This window comes from Dendrobates tinctorius, unplaced genomic scaffold (assembly GCF_039654945.1).
Source record: "Dendrobates tinctorius isolate UK_male_01 unplaced genomic scaffold, ASM3965494v1 ptg000265l, whole genome shotgun sequence".
NCBI classification, from domain to species: domain Eukaryota; kingdom Metazoa; phylum Chordata; class Amphibia; order Anura; family Dendrobatidae; genus Dendrobates; species Dendrobates tinctorius.
Window position 1 is genome coordinate 16884718 of NW_027361932.1, and position 20570 is coordinate 16905287.

Here is a 20570-nt window from a genome sequence, read left to right on the forward strand (position 1 = left end):
TTGATCGCGTGTTATTGCACTTTTTGTTCGGCGGTATGATGATAAAGCATTTTTTTGCCTTTTTTTTAATGGTGTTCACTAAATGGATAAACTAGTGGGATAGTTTTATAAGGCGGGTCGTTACGGACGCGGCAATACTAAATATGTGTACTTTTATTGAGTAGATTTTTTTAAATATTTATTTATTGATTGAATAAATATTGATTTTTTAAATTTTTTATTATTTTTTAAAATATTTTTACAATTATTTAATTTTTTTTATTTAATTCTTACTTTTACACTGTGTCCCACAATGGAACACTCATTTTGTGCAGGCTGATCACTTCTATAGCATGCAGATCTGCATGCTATAGAAGCTGTCAGCGCTGCACAAAGTTGCACACTGATATGAGAGACTTCCTGGTCATCACTGCGCATGACAGGAAGTCTCTCAGCATTGGAGACCCGAATGTTGTCGTGACGACATCCGGTGTTCATGGCAGCGATTGGGACCTCGCTTCATGGCACGGGGTCTCCGATCCAAAGGCAGAGGGGCTGTCACAGCTGACAACCCTTCTGCCTGCTCCCGGAATGCTGCGGTCATGTTTGATCGCAGTGTGTCGGGGGTCAAAGTGCCAGGAGCAGTCCGTGACCGCTCCTGGCAATAAGTGCTGGGTGTCAGCTGTGATAATCAGCTGACACCAGGATGCGATCAGCCGCGCTTCCCCCGTGAGGGCAGCTGATCACATATGACGTATTATTCTGTCTTTGGGAGTGAAGTCCCAGGGCACATGGACGGCATAGTAAAAAAATATGGCAGAAAGGGGTTAAAGGGATTTCCCACAAACAAAGTACATTTTAATAAATAGATCTTGGAATAAAAACAAGTTCCACAATTCGATGTGTTAATAAACTTTTTTCTTGTGCTTAGATCATCTTATAAATGTGCCCCTGCTGTATACTGTGTAATGGTTGTGTCTGACCATGCAAGAACATGGTCTGATCATACCACATCTCCTGGGCAGGGGAGGAAGCAAAAGACTAAACAGACACTCCAGCAGGGGATCACAGCTGATTATTTTTGGCAAAACATTTCACTGCCTGTTTTTAACCCCTTACTGACCGCTGACGGGATAGTACATCAGCGGTCAGTATCCCCTGCTTTGAGGTGGGGTCCGGCGGTGAGCCTACCACAAAGCCGCGACATGTCAGCTGTTATAAACGCGATCCGCCTGCGCCTATTAACTAGTTAAATCCCACTGTCAAACGCTGACAGTGGGCATTTAACTAGTACTTCTGGTGCCCGGACAGAAATGAGAGCATCGCCGACCCCTGTCACGTGACCGGGGGTCAGCGACGCATTGCCATGACAACCAGAGGTCTCATAGAGACCTCTATGGTTGTTGCCGGCATATTGCTATGAGTGCCACCCTGTGGTCGGCGCTCATAACAATATATATTTCTGCTACATATAGGCGATCTAAGATCTGAGCATCGCCTGTATGTAGCAGAGCCTATCAAGAATGGGATGCTTCTAGCTTCCTATGGAGGCTATTGAAGCATGCCAAGAGTAAAAAAAAAAGTGTTTAAAAATGAAAAAAATGAAAAAAATTAAAGTTTAAATCACCCCCCTTTTTCCCCAATCAAAATAAAACAATAAAGAAAATCAAACCTACACACATTTGGTATCGCTGCGTTCAGAATCGCCCGATCTATCAATAAAAAAAGGATTAACCTGATCGCTAAAAGGCTTAGCGAGAAAAAAAATCAAAATGCCAGAATTACTTTTTTTTGGTCAACGCGACATTGCATTAAAATGCAATAACGGGCGATCAGAAGAATGTATCTACACACAAGTGGTATCATTAAAAACCTCAGCCAGGCAGGCAAAATATAATCCCTCACCCAACCCGAGATCACGAAAAATTGGTGACGCTACGGGTCTCGGAAAATTGCGCTTATTTTTTTAGCAAATTTTGGAATTTTTTTTCACCACTTAGCTAAAAGAGAACCTAGACATATTTGGTGTCTATGAACTTGTACTGACCTGGAGAATCATAATGGCAGGTCAGTTTTTTCATTTAGTGAACCTAGCAAAAAAGCCAAACAAAAAACAAGTGTGGGATTGGACTTTTTTTTGCAATTTCACCGCATTTGAATTTTTTTACCGTTCTCGAGTACACTACATGGTAAAACCAATGGTGTCGTTCAAAAGTACAACTCGTCCTGCAAAAAGTAAGCCCTCACACGGCCATAGTGATGGAAAAATAAAAAAAATTCTGGGTCTGGGAAAAGGGGGAGCGAAAAATGAAAATGCAAAACCGAAAAAGCTCCGGTCATTAAGGGGTTAAACAATATTTTACTTGAAAGAAAAAATCAGCTGTGATCCCATGCTGTAGTGTCTGTTTAATCTTTTGCTTCCTCCCCTGCCCAGGAGCTGCGGTATGATCAGACCATGTTCCTGTATGGTCAGACACATCCATTACACAGTACACAGCAGGGCACATGTATAAGAGTATCTCAGCACAGAACATTTTTTTAAACACATCCAATTGTGTGACTGTTATTGTTATTCAAAGCTCTATTGATTACAATGTTAATTAAAATTAACTTTGTTTGTGGGTAAAACCCCTTTAAGCGCAATGGGTTATAGCTTATAATATAAAAATTTTAATCCATTGTGTAGTACGTTGCTATTTCATTGAGTATTTTATTATACTAAATTTTATGACACTATATAGATTTAGTATAGTTGTAATTCAATTATTTTTCTGAAATTTCAGCTATGCAAAGAATTTGGGGACCTGGAGACCATCAAATCATGATGAAAGAAATTTTGGCTGAGCAGGAGATGCGCCAGCAGTCTAGGAGCATGACTGTGATGGAGCTGGTGAAAGCGCCATCTCTGCGTTGGCAGCTTTACATTGTGATTGTTATTACACTTACTCTTCAGATGTCGGGTATCAATGCAGTTAAGTAATTTGTCTATATATTCATGATAAACATGTTCTCAGGTTGTAGCCAGAAGATCTGGCTGATGTCTCCATGTTCAGATATTTACGATTTAAAGATCATTCCTTTAACACAGTAGATGAGTCCAACTATGGCACGAAAGGGCCATTTTCAAATGTCTACATTCCCAAGAATGCTCAGTATTGGTTGAACTTAGAGGTCAAGACACTGGCACAGACAGGGGCCCGCCAACACCAGCAAATACTTCATCTGGATGTGCATCCTCGGAGGCATATTGAGCTGAAGTGTATTGCGGTGCACAGACCTTTCGTGTCTTTGTGCGGCAATACATGCTACTGGACAATCATAGGCCAAAAAGCAGCAGCTGACGTTGGCGTGCACGTGACCAGAGGCACATGGCAGTGACATCATGTGCTCCCATCGCTTGCACGCTGAAGTCAGCTCCCAGCTTCATAAGAAGATGCTGCACAGTAAGGGAGTGTAGGGAAGGCGAGTATTTTTATTTTTTAAAAAATCAGTAAGAACACGGTGGCCATACTACTACACGGATGATTAAGGGATGTGCATTATACTAAATGAATGTCTATGGGCTGTGCATTATACTACATGGATGACTATGGGTTGTGCATTATATTACAGGTATATGAAGGATATGGGCTTTGTATTATATTAATATGAAGGTGCATTATACTACATGGATCCCCACCGAGCAATCGGGACTGGGGAAAGTGAGCAGCCATTGACATTGATGGTTAGGTCCGATGGAGGGGTGGAGTGAGCTGGGGGAAAGATGATGAATTCTGTTTTGTCCATGTTCAGTTTTAGAAAGCGAGCAGAAAAGAAAGATGAAACAGCGGACAGACATTGTGGGATTTTGTTCAGCAAGGAGGTGATGTCAGGCCCAGATAGATAGATCTGCTTGTGGTCAGTATAGAGATGATACTGCAAACCATGGGATTCTATGAGCTGTCACAGGGCGAAGGTGTAGATGGAGAAGAGTAGGCGTCCTAGAACTGAGCCTTGAGGAACACCTACAGACAGGAGGCAAGGTGAGGAGGTGGTGTGGGAGAGGGAGATACTGAACGTCCGGTCTGTTAGATACGACGAGATCCAGGATAGGGCCAAATCTATGATGCCAAGAGATGAGAGAATCTGTAACAAGAGGGAATTTATATATCAGGATAAAGTGGGGCTCGGTCTAATTTTGGCATCGGGGTCCATCAGACTCTAGTTATTCTAGTAGACTCTAGATATCACCCACCTTTTACAGACTTTTGGAAAGAGGCCATAGCTATCCTCAACAAGATCACACAATCCCCAGTACTACTCTGCACAAAGGTGTGTTTATTAGGAATCCGTGATGAGGAAACCTGGCCTCACTACCCTCACACTCTTCTCAGGGAAACATTGTTTTTGGCTCCCAAGGTTATAACCATGAAATGGATGGATAGATGACTCCCCATTAGAGATGAGCGACTTTGCCTTTTTTAGGGTCGAGTCGGATTTCATGAAACCCGACTTTCTCAAAAGTCGAGTCGAACGAAATTGGCCGACTATCGGGAAAAGTCTAAGGTCCGACTGAAACATGAAACCCAATGCAAGTCAATGGGGAAGCAAAGTTGGCAGGGAGTGGAGGACACCTACATGCCGGACCGCTTTTTTAAAGTGCGCAAAATTTCTCTCCGGACGCTGCACATGTCATCTCATTGCCCACAGTGTACGTCCTTGCTCAATGGCTGAAAAAAAAGTTACGTGTAAGCATTCTGTGAAATCCGACTTTGGCACTCGGGTCGACGACCGCATGGCTGACCTCACGCTATGGTCGGGTTTCGCTCGGTGAAACCCAATTTGGCGAAAGTCGGCGACTTTTGAATCTGACCGACCTGTTTCGCTCAACTCTACTCCCCATGAATTTCACACTGGGTCAATATGGTACATACTGCAGCTTCCTATGAGAGGGTGGTATGTAAAAATATATTATCTTCAAAAATATGATAAGGTATGGAAACCTTGGTTTGATGGTCCTTTCACTCACATTAGTTCCCAGGTGATGAGGAGTATTTTCTCATGATTAAAGTATGTGATATTTGGTGCCTGGCGTGCTTTTTGTTAAAATATGAGATCCATGGTATGTTAAGGGCAAGGTTAGCTTTGCAAAAATGAGCAATGCTGTTTGTTCTTTTGTTCTACGAACTAGCCTTGTTATGTTGTACAATATTCAATAAAAGAAGTTAAACAAATCATCCCTTTAATTTGCACATACTAAATGTTATATTCACACATCATTGACAGATACATTGATTCCAGCAACTGCATATGGACCCAACCTTATGCTACCAAAAATCTGACACTGTATACAAATTAACCATTTCTAGTGTGTTTTACATGGTCAAAAAATAATACTTTCCTAAATTCCTATAAAGTAATTTCATAAACTAATTGTATAATATCAATATTAAGCCAGCACCACAGTAGCTCAGTGATTAGCACTGTTCCCTTGCTTTGCTGGGGTCCTGGTTTCAAATCCCACAAAATCAGTAAGGAGTTTATATGTTCTCCCTGTGTTTTTGTGAGTTTCCTCCCCAACTCCAAAAACATACTGAAAGGACATTTAGATTGTGAGCTCCAATGTGGACAGCAGTGACAAAGTCTGTAAAGTGCTGCCCAATATGATTATGCTATATTAAGTATGGCAAATAAACAACATTTATATTTTGATGATTGAGTCAGTATATTTCTACCCACCCAGGCTCTGACATCACCCACAATTGACAATAACCAGGGAATATTGTAACTTGAGGCTGTTGTAATTGGCGACCTGTACTGATATTTGTTTCTCCTTTAACTGTATTTCAGATTTTCTATTATGCAAGAATTGTTTTTCTCAGGGCTGGTTTGCCTCCAGAGAAAATTCCCTATATAGTTCTAGGAATGGGAAGTTTTGAGCTTATGGCTGTCATGCTATGTGTGAGTATTTTTACTAAGCAAATAAACAAAAATCATAGAATCATAGAATCGTAGAGTTGGAAGGGACCTCCTGGGCCATCTGGTCCAACCCCCTGCTCAAAGCAGGATTCGTTAAATCATCCCAGTCAGATGTCTGTCCAGCCACCATTTGAAGACTTCTATTGAAGGAGAACTCACCACCTCTCATGGCAGTGTGTTCCACTCATTGATCACTCTAACTGTCAAAAAGTTTTTTCTAATATCTAATGTGTGTCTCCTCCCATTCATTTTCATCCCATTGCTTCTAGTCTTTCCTTGTGCAAATGAGAATAAAGATGATCCTTCTACAATGTGACAGCCCTTGAGATATTTGTAGACAGCTATTAAGTCTCCTCTCAGTCTTCTCTTCTGCAAGCTAAACATTCCCAAATCCTGCAACCTTTCCTCATAATGCAGAGTTTGCAGACCGGTGACCTTTCTGGTCGCTCTTTTCTGAACTTGCTCCAGTTTGTTGATGTCTTTTTTAAAATGTGGCACCCAAAACTGGACACAGTATTCCAGATGAGGTCTGACCAAAGAGGAGTAGAGGGCAATAATGACTTCACGTGATCTAGACTGTATGCTTCTGTTAATACATCCTAGAATTGCATTTGCCTTTTTTGCTGCATCACACTGTTGACTCATATTCAGTCTGTGATCTATTAGTATACCCAAGTCTTTTTCACATGTGCTGTTGCTTAGCCCTATACCTCCCACTCTGTATATGCTTTTTTCATTTTTATTGCCCAGATGTAGTACTTTGCATTTTTCCCTGTTAAAATCAATTCATTATTCATTTGCTTAAAGAAGCACTAACAGCAAAAGTTTCTAACTTAATTCCTGTCTGTAATATAGTGTATGTGCATTAAAATACATACTGTACCTATTGCCATCTTCCCCATTTTCCAGAGTCACTCCTTTCCGCTTCATAGACTTATTGTCAAAGTTGCACTGTTCGTCGAAGCCTGGCAGCTGTTAATACGGCTTCCATGGACAGTCTTAACGCAAGTCACTCTGATTACCAGATCCCAGGGATTGCCTGGCTTTCACAATTTAAACCCTGTACAGGGATTTGAATTTACACTGAGACCCAGGGGATGAGGCCACAGAGTTAGCTGCCGCCCGGTAGAGCAAGCTGACGGCAAGAAGGATTGTCACGTGGGGCCAATACCAAGAGATCATGTCAGAGACAAAATCAGAAGGAAAGCAGGTAGCCAAAATGCAAGCCATGTCAGAGAACAGGATTAATCAGGAAACCACTGCAAGGGCAAACAGTAGGGCTATACCAGGTAAGTAAAACTTATTGACTGGTTGCGAGAGCTGATGATTCTCAGGGGTTTAAATAGTGAGAAGCCCCACCCAATGCTGATAGGAGGCAGAAACACAAATTTAAAAAAAATTAAACCCATGGCTTCTGGACTGGTCAGAGCCACAAGTCCCAAGAATAAAACACGGTTACTGAATCGTCAGTCTGTATCAGCCAATGAGCGAAGCAGGAATCAAGGGGATAGGTGCTGGCACGGATATCACACTTGCATTATGAAAGTGAATATCGGTCCACACATAAATCCATGACTTTTTTTCTCAAGAGTGCTGTGAGTGTATCCTGCCTGAAGAGAGCACTACCAGGCCAAAATAGGTGGCATAAGTATTTAGGCTCAGGCAAATGATAAGTTCAAACACAAGAATTTTTTCTGTTCTTTTCTCTTTTAATGCATAAAAAGATCATACTTAATATGTTTGGCAACAAAACTTATAAGAATAAAGATATACAAGTAATTATTGGCACACAATGTTTAATTCTATGCTTTTTAATATACAACTGCATAATTAGATATCTGACTTATGTTGATATATGGGGCTATAAGGTAACATTGAAATTATTTAGATTTGGATTTACATTGAGGCACATAAGTTATATGACCACATAAAGCAGCATAGTGTGAGCTACTGTAAAGTTAGTGAATTATAGATAGATGGATAGATAGATACTGGGAAAAGATAAAAACGAGCTGAAAATTTGACACATGGGGAGGCTGCGGGCTCGTATTTTTATGCCTGGAAGGACCCAATTACAAGGCACCTTCCCAGCCTGATATATCAGTTCTCAGCTGTCTGCTTCACCTTTGCTTGTTACCAAAAATGGGTGGAACCCCACATCTTTTTTTTTTAAGCTTAAGAATGGCCCTCAATTGGATCGAAATGTTGCCGTCACTATAGGCTGTTAAATTTTTCTAATTTTCCTTTTTGGCAATGCTGACTTCATGTATTGTATCTATCTACCTATTATTTATCTATATCTTTGCACATCTATAACACATAAAAATCTGTAATTTCTATTCTGTATTCTATTCCATTACGTGTCACATGGACAGGAAAAGTATGGTACACACGTACGCATGGATGGCACATGGATGGTACACCTGTACACATGGATGGCCAACATAAAACCACACAGATAGTAAAAATGAACTGTCCAATGCATGCATTTTTTAAGTGGATGTACGAGAGCTCGTATGAAGGGAGCCTGATGGTGAGGATAGGCTTGGGCCACAGTGTAGCAACCAGGTGCCACTCCAGGGCAGTCCCCAGACCTGCAGCTGCTGACCAATGAGTCAAGGCAGGAATACGTGGAACAGAGGGTACAGGCAGAGATATAGTCAGATAGTCCAAGGTCGGAGTAGGCAGTACAGGTTTCGAATACAAAGCGAAGGTCAGGAACAGAGAGATCAGGCAGAAAGGGTCTACAAGTCGGGCCAGTAATGGGAGTGATTAGCAACAAAACATCTTGACTTGAACTAGATGCAAACTGCAAACTGGAACCAAAGCTCAGGCAATGAGTGGAGGAAGGAGTTGCTTAATAAATCCCCTGATGTCAAGGGATAGGACAAAGGCTAATGTCTGCAGGACACAGCAGGATTAAATTCCTGCAGACACTAGACATGCCTCCCTTAGCCAGTTTGAGACAGAAGGAACATGCAGCAGTTCTAGGAGTGCTGTAAGAGGCAAACTCGGCAAGACGACCTGACATGAGAAGTAGCAGAGCAGTGTTCGCAATGATTAGGATGGTGCTGAGAAGGCTGCTGAGAAGGCATGCTAGTTAACAGCAAGACAAACATACAATAAGAAAACTTGAGGTTCAAAAAGAGGCGGTGCACACGCATTTGAGATTCTTGAATTGCGATCGCCATTTTGGACCAGGAATTAAAACATATATCTCGGCAATGCCTCTCTTATCAAGCTCCATGGTTTAGTTTACTTGTAATGATTGTTTTTAGCACCAGGGACTTATCATTGCAGGGACACAGCAGCGGTTGCATGGTAGTCCGACACATTCCATCTTGTGATAGGCAGCTCACTGTCTATGGACATTGTTTAAACAGAGCCTGGTGTGGGCGGTGTTATCTTCCTCAGCTCTGCTGTATTGCTAAATCTAAAAACTCTGTCCAAACTGCTTCACCAAGTAATCTAAGCTATACATCCTTGGATTCAACTTCTCCTTGCCTACATCAGAATGCTCTCAGATGAAGTAACAAAAATCTGCTGACAGATGTCCTTTAATGAAAAGGTAAATTAACCGTTTTAGGGTGTGTGGATGAATCAGTTTCTCCCAAGAAAATTCATAGTGTATATATATATCAGTGATCTGTGAAAGACAAAAAATAAATAAAATCCTTTGCATAATTCTGTGAGGGAAAAAAGGTAAGTACAATGTCTAGAGATATTCGTAAAAAATAATTCTCTTATTATACTACTAAAAGGTAAAGGAAGAATCTGAGTATATGGACAAATAGCATTCCTAGATAATTGTATTAACCTTGCATTTTACATTCAGACCATTAGGTCTGAGGGTTTTTAGTTTATATATCCATTCAAGTTCTATACATTTTAAAAGATGAACCCTAATGCAAGCAACCTATTCCCTGAGGAGGAACAATGTCAATTACTGTATATACTCGAATATAAGCCGACCCGAGTATAAGCCGAGGCCCCTAATTTTTCCACAAAAAACTGGGAAAACTTATTGACTCGAGTATAAGCCTAGGGTGGGAAATGCAGCAGCTGCTGGTAAATTTAAAAAATAAAAATAGATACCAATAAAGTAAAATTATTTGAGACATCAGTAGGTTAAATGTTTTTGAATATCCATATTGAATCAGGAGCCTCATATAATGCTCCATACAGTTCATAATGGGCCCAATAATATGCTCCATACAAAATACGCCCCATGTCCTGAGCATACGGGGACACAGGCGCGCTATGGCCTGTGCCGGTGCCGGTGTCGTGGCTTGCTCAGGCCCCCGGCACTTGCGATATTCACCTGTCCCCCTTCCACCGCCGTGCACCACAGTGTCTTCCGGCTCTCTGCAGTGACTGTTCAGGCAGAGGGCACGCACTAAGCACGCCATCGTGCCCTTGACCTGAACATCACAGCCAGAGTACACGGAAGACACAGAGGCATGCGGTGGTGGAATGGGGACAGGTGAATCTGCAACATGCTGCGTTCGGTGCACACAAGCGCACCTTCAAAACTGCGCAGCGCACGGCAAAATCCTGCTAGCGCACGGCCAGCGCACGATCTGCGCACCCTATGCTAAAGATAGGGTGCGCAGATCGCAAGTGTCCATGTGCGCTAGTAGGCGGCGATGACCGGATGGGGAGGGCAGGGAGCCAGCAGGGGGCGGGGCTTAGCGGCGGCCGTGCGCAGGCCGTCACAGCGCCATAAAGCGCAAATGTGAAACCGGCCTTAGTGTGACAGGCCCTTAAGACCTAATACTATCTAACAGACCTGACAGAATAACAAATCTGCAGGTTGTTGGGCATCTAGGAAATAGCGACCACAATATTGTACAGTTTCACTTGTCTTTCGCTAGGGGGACATGTCAGGTAGTCACAAAAACACTGAACTTTAGGAAGGCAAAGTTTGACCGGGTTAGAGATGCCCTTAATCTGGTTGACTGGGACAATGTCCTCAGAAATAAGAATACAGAAATTAAATGGGAAATGTTTAAGAACATCCTTAATAGGCACTGTGAGCGGTTTATACCTTATGGGAATAAAAGGATAAGAAATAGGAAAAACCCAATGTGGCTAAACAAAAAAGTAAGAGGAGCAATTAACAGTAAAAAGAAAGTATTTAAACTACTAAAGCAGGTTGGCACCGTTGAAGCTCTAAAAAACTATAAGGAGAAACATTTTTTATCTAAAAAAATAATTAAAGCTGCCAAAAGAGAAGCACATTGCTAAGGAGAGTAAAACTAATCCCAAGCTGTTCTTCAACTATATCAATAGTAAAAGAATCAAAAGTGAAAGTGTAGGCCCATTAAAAAATTGTGAGGAAAGTATGGTTGTAGATGATGAGGAAAAAGCTAATATATTAAACACCTTCTTCTCCACGGTATTCACGGTGGAAAATGAAATGCTAGGTGAAATGCAGAGAGACAAAGAAAACCCTATATTAAGGGTCACCAATCTAACCCAAGAAGAGGTGCAAAACCGGATAAATAAGAATAAAATAGATAAATCTCCGGGTCCGGATGGCATACACCCACGAGTACTAAGAGAACTAAGTAATGTAATAGACAAACCATTATTTCATATATTTAGAGACTCTATAGCGACGGGGTCTGTTCCACAGTACTGGCGCATAGCAAATGTGGTACCAATATTCAAAAAGGGCTCTAAAAGTGAACCTGGAAATTATAGGCCAGTAAGTCTAACCTCTATTGTTGGCAAAATATTTGAAGTGTTTCTGAGGGATGTTATTCTGGATTATCTCAATGAGAATAACTGTTTAACGCCATATCAGCATGGGTTTATGAAGAATCGCTCCTGTCAAACCAATCTAATCAGTTTTTATGAAGAGGTACTGTAAGCTATAGACTGGACCAAGGTGAGTCACTGGATGTGGTATATCTTGATTTTTCCAAAGCGTTTGATACCATGCCACACAGGAGGTTGGTACACAAAATGAGAATGCTGCGTCTGGGGGAAAATGTGTGTAAATGGGTAAGTAACTGGCTTAGTGATAGAAAGCAGAGGGTGGTTATAAATGGTATATTCTCTAACTGGGTCGCTGTGACCAGTGGGGTACTGCAGGGGTCGGTGTTGGGACCAATTCTCTTCAACATATTTATTAACGATCTGGTAGAAGGTTTGCACAGTAAAATATCGATATTTGCAGATGATACAAAACTATGTACAGCAGTCAATACAAGAGAAGATAGTATTCTGCTACAGATGAATCTGGATAAGTTGGGAACTTGGGCCGAAAGGTGGCAGATGAAGTTTAACAATGATAAATGTAAGGTTATACACATGGGAAGAAGGAATCAATATCACCATTACACACTGAACAGTAAACCACTGGGTAAATCTGACATGGAGAAGGACTTGGGGATCCTAGTTAATGATAAACTTACCTGGAGCAGCCAGTGCCAGGCAGCGGCTGCCAAGGCAAACAGGATCATGGGGTGCATTAAAATAGGTCTGGATACACATGATGAGAGCATTATGCTGCCTCTGTACAAATCTCTGGTTAGACCGCACATGGAGTACTGTGTACAGTTTTGGGCACCGGTGCTCAGGGAGGATATAATGGTACTAGAGCGGGCAGGGGCGTATCTAGGGGGGGGCAGCCGGGGCAGTTGCCCCGGGCGCAGCCAGCAGGGGGGCGCAGTCGGGCCGCCTAATGCAGCGGTCCGCAATGTCCTCCTTGGCGGCTGCGTTCTGCCGCCACCCGGCCTGAGAGTCGGCGGTTCTCTGTGTAGGCTGTCAAGCTGACAGCCGGCGCAGAGAAGGAGCGCGTGCTGGCTCCCAGGGAGCAATTGTACTGGCGTCTATACAGACGCCAGTACAATTGAAGCTCTGACCGCCGGGCCAGAGCGACGTCAGCAACGTGATCAGGTCATGTGATCACGCTGCTGACGTCACTCCTCGGCGCCCAGAGCGAACGCTGGTGGTAAGTGTGCTCCTCTGTGGAGCTGAAGAACCACTGAAGATGGGAGATGAGGGGGAGTTAATGAGTGGAGATGGGGGGGATTTGTAGAGGGGATGGCGGTTAATGTGTGGGGGTATTTAGAGTGGGGATGGGGGTTAATGTGTGTGGGGGTTAATGAGTGGGGATGCCATGGGGTTAATGTGTGGGGGGGTTTGGAGTGGAGATGGGGGTTATTTAATGTGATGGGGGTTAATGAATGGGGATGGGGGTTAATGTGTGGGGGCGTTAATGAGTGGGGATGGGGGTTAATGTGTGTGGGGGTTAATGAATGGGGATGGGGGTTAATGTACGGGGGCGTTAATGAGTGGGGTTGGGGTTAATGTGTGGGGGTATTTGGAGTGGGGGTGGGGGGATTTGGAGTGCTGATGGGGGTTAATGAGTGCGGATTGGGTTAATGTGTGCGGGGGTTAATGAATGGGGATGGGGGTTAATGTATGGGGGCGTTAATGTGTGGGGGTATTTGGAGTGGGGGTGGGGGGATTTGGAGTGCTGATGGGGGTTAATGAGTGGGGATTGGGTTAATGTGTGGGGGGATTTGGAGTGGGGATGGGGGTTATTTAATGTGTGGCGGGGATTTGGATTGGGGATGGGGGGTACTTAATGTGTGTGGGGGATTGGGGATGGGGAGATTTAATGTGTGGGGAGATTTGAGGACACAAAATAAAGAGTATGTATGAGGAAACAGTATGGGGAGCGAACGGGTTAATGTAAGTGGACACAGTATGGGGAGTCAGGGGTATGTGTGAGCAGACAGTATAGAGAGTGAGGGGGTAAATATATGAGGAGACAGTATAGTGAACAGGTGGGATGCTAGAGGGGAATAGTGTGAGGAGACAGTATATTGCAGATATTTTTATTTAGGGGCATTATAATGACACTTCTATCTTTAAGGGCGTCGTGTGGAGATTTGCTGCAGAAGACCGGAGAAGATGGACGTCTACAGAGACGAGATGTGGATGAGAAAACTCATCATGGGGTCTAGAAGAAAAGGTGACTGACTGCAGAGACGACGTCATCTATAAGGTACTTGGATGTAAATGTTATTTGTGATACTGACTAATTCTCATGTTTTTATTTGTTAGGAACATTATAGGGGTTCTCCAGGTTTGTGCTGAGTCTGCAGTCGTTCTATGTGACTGCAGACTTCTGAATTCTCACAGTGCTCACTGAACGCTGTCAGGATTCTCTCGTGCTGGTAATTTACATACATGCGGTCACATGCTGACTAGACGTGTGTGGCCTCACTCAATGAAAATGAACAGAGCGAGGCCGGGCACGTCTAGTCGGAATGTGGCCAGAAGTATACAAATCACATACTTGTGCTGACATGACTGTACATCGGCAAGGGAGAATCCTAAAAGTGTGCAGTGCATTCGTTGTGAGAATTCAGAAGCTGCAATGTCAGGATTCAGCTCTGCAGGTTGCCGTAGTCATCACATGGACACTTCACTCATATGCGATTTTCATAGGTATGGTCCTGTGACAACGAGCTTCTCTTCCTGCTTCTCTCAGTTTTTTACTGAACATTGAGAGCATTAGGAAGAGCAGCTCATGGTTACATGGCTAAGTGTTCAAGTCGCATATGTACTTGGGCGGGGCGCCGAACCGAATTCTTGCCCCGGGTGCCAGAAAGCCTAGATACGCCTCTGAGAGCGGGTACAAAGGAGGGCAACAAAATTAATAAAGGGGATGGGGGAACTACAATACCCAGAGAGATTAGCAAAATTAGGATTATTTTGTCTAGAAAAAAGACAACTGAGGGGCGATCTAATAACCATGTATAAGTATATAAGGGGACAATACAAATATCTCTCAGAGGATCTGTTTGTACCAAGGAAGGAGACGGTCACAAGGGGGCATTTTCTGCCTCTGGAGGAGAAAAGGTTTTACCACCAACATAGAAGAGGATTCTTTACTAGAGTTGAGCGATACCAGCCGATACTTGAAAATATCGGATCGGAATGGATCGGCCGATCTTAAAAAAAAATATCGGTATCGCCGATTACGATACCGGGAACCAATGCAAGTCAATGGGGCCAAAATATCGGAATTAAAAAAAACCCTTTCTTTCCTTGTAGGTTAATTCTACATGAAGAAAAACAACTAAGAATAATGTAGAATGTATTGTGGGAGGTGGAGGAGACATTAAAGCCATAGAGTTTTAGCCCAATCAAAAGGAATAGCAGGAATTAAACTTTTTTTTTAAAGACGTTAGGAGTTACAAAGATATTGACTATGTTAGCCTCATTTATATTTTGCCAGACATGTATGTCTTCTTCTTCTTTCTTCTTCTTTCTTATTCTTCTTCCCTTTTTTACCTTCTTCTTCTTCTTCTTCTTATTCCTTTTTTTACATTCTTCTTCTTCTTCCTTTTTTTACATTCTTCTACTTCCTTTTTTTACATTCTTCTTCTTCTTCCTTTTTTTACATTCTTCTTCTTATTCCTTTTTTTACATTCTTCTTCTTCTTCCTTTTTTAAATTCTTCTACTTCCTTTTTTTACATTCTTCTTCTTCTTCTTCCTTTTCTTACATTCTTCATATTCTTCTTATTCAACAATTATTATTCTACATATTCAACTTCTTCATCTTCTTCCTATTCTTCTTCATCATATTCTTGTTTGTGTCAGGCATTCCTGTAGTTGTTATCTAGAAAAGTTAGAAGTTTACACCTTCCGTTCTGCCTGTCACAAAAGATTTACAACAGGATTTGTCCGCGTTCAGTTTGGCCTGCAGCAGCAGGCCTTTTCCAGGGGCACCACGAGGAGGAACGGACTCACCCCCATACACTGCTTAGTCTTCTTCTGCTTATAAATAAGATAATATCATTTGCTCAGAGTATTAGTCTTATGCTTAATGTTCTTCTGCTTTGTTTTTTTTATGCTTCTTTGTCTTCTCTCTCTTGTTGTTCTGCATCTTGGTGGTTGTCTTCCTGTTCTTTGTCCTCTTGAACCAGCTGACGGTACTGGCACCCGGAGGGGCAGCAGAAGGAACAAGAGCCAATGGCACTACCGAGGACCAGCTGACGGTGCTGGAACCCGGTTACTAAGCAGGAGGTACCTGTGCTACAAAGCACTACCAAGGACCAGCAGACGTTGCCGGAACTCGGATACCGAGATGGAGGCACCTAGGCCAAAGGCTCTGACGAGAACCAGCTGACGGTGCTGGAACCCGGAGGGGTAGCATAGGCTGCAAGAGCAAATGTAAATAGCGAGGACCAGCTGACAGTGCTGGCACCCGGAGGGGCAGCAGAAGGAATAAGAGCCAATGGCACAACCGAGGACCAGCTGACGGTGCTGGAACCCGGTTACTAAGCAGGAGGTACCTGTGCTACAAAGCACTACCAAGGACCAGCAGACGTTGCCGGAACTCGGATACCGAGATGGAGGCACCTAGGCCAAAGGCTCTGACGAGAACCAGCTGACGGTGCTGGAACCCGGAGGGGTAGCATAAGCTGCAAGAGCAAATGTAAATAGCGAGGACCAGCTGACAGTGCTGGCACCCGGAGGGGCAGCAGAAGGAATAAGAGCCAATGGCACAACCGAGGACCAGCTGACGGTGCTGGAACCCGGTTACTAAGCAGGAGGTACCTGTGCTACAAAGCACTACCAAGGACCAGCAGACGTTGCCGGAACTCGGATACCGAGATGGAGGCACCTAGGCCAAAGGCTCTGACGAGAACCAGCTGACGGTGCTGGAACCCGGAGGGGTAACAGAAGTTACCCCTGAAAAGCAAAGTTGGCATGCCGCAAGCTGGCCGCAGTTACCGAATCACACAGTCCTACAGGGGGTGCTTGTCCTACTGGCACTATGGAACAAGCCTTTCTTACCAGAACCCGCAGTCCACATATGAAGCACCTAAACTGCTGGCACCCTAGCCTCGGCTAACCCAACCGCAACACGACATGGCAACTTGGGGTGGCAAACTGACATTGACACTTCCCGGAAACAGCAGGCAGGGCTGGAACCAAGCTGGGCAGGAGGGAGTACCCGTGCCAAAGTCAGTTATGAGCAGCAACTGGCGATGTTGGAGCCCAGGACAAGCACTTAGCAGGCTGAGGCCTGATGTGCTGTCAATTGGGAGGCAGCAGGACAGATTGCCATCAAAACAGCAGGGGAACAGCTGACGTTACTGAACCCCACAAACACAGGAGCTAGTGTTTTACTCTGTGAAGACGGCACTTCCGAGCAACAACTGGCTGTGTTGAAGCCCAGGGACAAGCACGGAGCAGGCTGAGGCTGCATTGAAGAAATTTTAAGATCGGTTGTAGACTACTAATTTTAACCAAGCTCCACTTAGGCCTGTGGCTTCACTGATTTTCGTATTTCCCCTGTCCTCCAACCCCGCCAGTTACAGCTCCGAAGTGGCGTCTGCACAATCCACACTTGTTCCTGTGTTACAGGTGTTCAGTCCGGTCAGTTAATCCCCTGATGTGTGTCCGGCAATGTCGCCTGCTCTGTCCACATTCCCATAATGGGAATGTGGACAGAGCAGGCGACATTGCCGGACACACATCAGGGGATTAACTGACCGGACTGAACACCTGTAACACAGGAACAAGTGTGGATTGTGCAGACGCCACTTCGGAGCTGTAACTGGCAGGGTTGGAGGACAGGGGAAATACGAGAGACAGTGGAGCCACAGGCCTAATTGGAGCACGGTTAAAAATCAGTAGTGGTACGACTGTGTAGGCAGCAGGAGACTTTGCCATCTACACAGCAGGGGATCAGCTGACGTTACTGAACCCCACTGAGACACGGGAGCAAGTGTCTCTTTCCGTGTGGACGGCACTTCCGAACTACAACTGGCTGTGTTGAAGCCCAGGAAATTGGAGGGTGTAGGCAGAGGCCTACTGTATTTTGAATGAGGTGACAGCAGGAGAGACTGCCATCCACACAGCAGGGGATCAGCTGACGTTACTGAACCCCACTGAGACACGGGAGCAAGTATCTCTTTCCGTGTGGACGGCACTTCCGAACTACAACTGGCTGTGTTGAAGCCCAGGAAATAGGAGGGTGTAGGCAGAGGCCTACTGTATTTTGAATGAGGTGACAGCAGGAGAGACTGCCATCCACACAGCAGGGGATCAGCTGACGTTACTGAACCCCACTGAGACACGGGAGCAAGTATCTCTTTCCGTGTGGACGGCACTTCCGAACTACAACTGGCTGTGTTGAAGCCCAGGAAATTGGAGGGTGTAGGCAGAGGCCTACTGTATTTTGAATGAGGTGACAGCAGGAGAGACTGCCATCCACACAGCAGGGGATCAGCTGACGTTACTGAACCCCACTGAGACACGGGAGCAAGTATCTCTTTCCGTGTGGACGGCACTTCCGAACTACAACTGGCTGTGTTGAAGCCCAGGAAATTGGAGGGTGTAGGCAGAGGCCTACTGTATTTTGAATGAGGTGACAGCAGGAGAGACTGCCATCCACACAGCAGGGGATCAGCTGACGTTACTGAACCCCACTGAGACACGGGAGCAAGTATCTCTTTCCGTGTGGACGGCACTTCCGAACTACAACTGGCTGTGTTGAAGCCCAGGAAATTGGAGGGTGTAGGCAGAGGCCTACTGTATTTTGAATGAGGTGACAGCAGGAGAGACTGCCATCCACACAGCAGGGGATCAGCTGACGTAACTGAACCCCACTGAGACACGGGAGCAAGTATCTCTTTCCGTGTGGACGGCACTTCCGAACTACAACTGGCTGTGTTGAAGCCCAGGAAATTGGAGGGTGTAGGCAGAGGCCTACTGTATTTTGAATGAGGTGACAGCAGGAGAGACTGCCATCCACACAGCAGGGGATCAGCTGACGTTACTGAACCCCACTGAGACACGGGAGCAAGTATCTCTTTCCGTGTGGACGGCACTTCCGAACTACAACTGGCTGTGTTGAAGCCCAGGAAATTGGAGGGTGCAGGCAGAGGCCTACTGTATTTTGAATGAGGTGACAGCAGGAGAGACTGCCATCCACACAGCAGGGGATCAGCTGACGTAACTGAACCCCACTGAGACACGGGAGCAAGTATCTCTTTCCGTGTGGACGGCACTTCCGAACTACAACTGGCTGTGTTGAAGCCCAGGAAATAGGAGGGTGTAGGCAGAGGCCTACTGTATTTTGAATGAGGTGACAGCAGGAGAGACTGCCATCCACACAGCAGGGGATCAGCTGACGTTACTGAACCCCACTGAGACACGGGAGCAAGTATCTCTTTCCGTGTGGACGGCACTTCCGAACTACAACTGGCTGTGTTGAAGCCCAGGAAATAGGAGGGTGTAGGCAGAGGCCTACTGTATTTTGAATGAGGTGACAGCAGGAGAGACTGCCATCCACACAGCAGGGGATCAGCTGACGTTACTGAACCCCACTGAGACACGGGAGCAAGTATCTCTTTCCATGTGGACGGCACTTCCGAGCTACAACTGGCTGAGTTGAAGCCCAGGAAATAGGAGGGTGTAGGCAGAGGCCTACTGTCTTTGGAATGCGGAGACAGCAGGAGAGACTGCCATCTCCACAGCAGGGGAACAGCTGGCATTGCTGAACCCCACTAACACTTGAACGAATGTGTCTGGCTCTGTGGAGACGACACTTCTGAACACCAACTGACGCTGTTGGAGCCCAGGATTAGGCGTGGAGCAGGCTGGGGCCTACTGGATTTTGGCAGGTGAAGGCAGCAGGAGACTTGCCATCTCCACAGCAGGGGAACAGCTGGCAGTGCTGAACCCCACTAACACTTGAACGAATGTGTTTGGCTCTGTGGAGACGACACTTCTGAACACCAACTGACGCTGTTGGAGCCCAGGATTAGGCGTGGAGCAGGCTGGGGCCTACTGGATTTTGGCAGGTGAAGGCAGCAGGAGACTTGCCATCTCCACAGCAGGGGAACAGCTGGCAGTGCTGAAACCCACTAACACTCGAACAAATGTGTCTGGCTCTGTGGAGACGACACTTCTGAACACCAACTGACGCTGTTGGAGCCCAGGATTAGGCGTGGAGCAGGCTGGGGCCTACTGGATTTTGGCAGGTGAAGGCAGCAGGAGACTTGCCATCTCCACAGCAGGGGAACAGCTGGCAGTGCTGAAACCCACTAACACTCGAACGAATGTGTCTGGCTCTGTGGAGACGACACTTCTGAACACCAACTGACGCTGTTGGAGCCCAGGATTAGGCGAGGAGCAGGCTGGGGCCTACTGGATTTTGGCAGGTGAAGGCAGCAGGAGACTTGCCATCTCCACAGCAGGGGAACAGCTGGCAGTGCTGAACCCCACTAACACTTGAACGAATGTGTTTGGCTCTGTGGAGACGACACTTTTGAACACCAACTGACGCTGTTGGAGCCCAGGATTAGGCGAGGAGCAGGCTGGGGCCTGTTGTTTTTGGCAGGTGAAGGCAGCAGGAGACTTGCCATCTCCACAGCAGGGGAACAGCTGGCAGTGCTGAAACCCACTAACACTCGAACGAATGTGTTTGGCTCTGTGGAGACGACACTTCTGAACACCAACTGACACTGTTGGAGCCCAGGATTACGCATGCCGCATGCAGAGGCCAATGGGCAGCGGTTTTTATGGAGGTTGTGGACTACTACTGATTCTAACCATGCTCCACTTAGGCCTCTGGCTCCACTGTCTCTAC

The 20570-nt window shown here is 45.2% G+C and overlaps 1 protein-coding gene across 2 annotated transcripts in view; it reads left to right on the forward strand.

Moving 5' to 3' along the window:
* The window catches only part of LOC141069531 (solute carrier family 2, facilitated glucose transporter member 9-like), a 106403-nt gene that overhangs the window by 70655 nt on the left and 15178 nt on the right, over positions 1-20570 (forward strand). For both annotated transcript variants that reach the window (XM_073559171.1, XM_073559172.1), the window contains exons 7-8: positions 2763-2950; positions 5809-5919. In XM_073559171.1, the coding sequence (XP_073415272.1) occupies positions 2763-2950; positions 5809-5919 (299 nt within the window). The remainder of the gene's footprint in view (positions 1-2762; positions 2951-5808; positions 5920-20570) is intronic.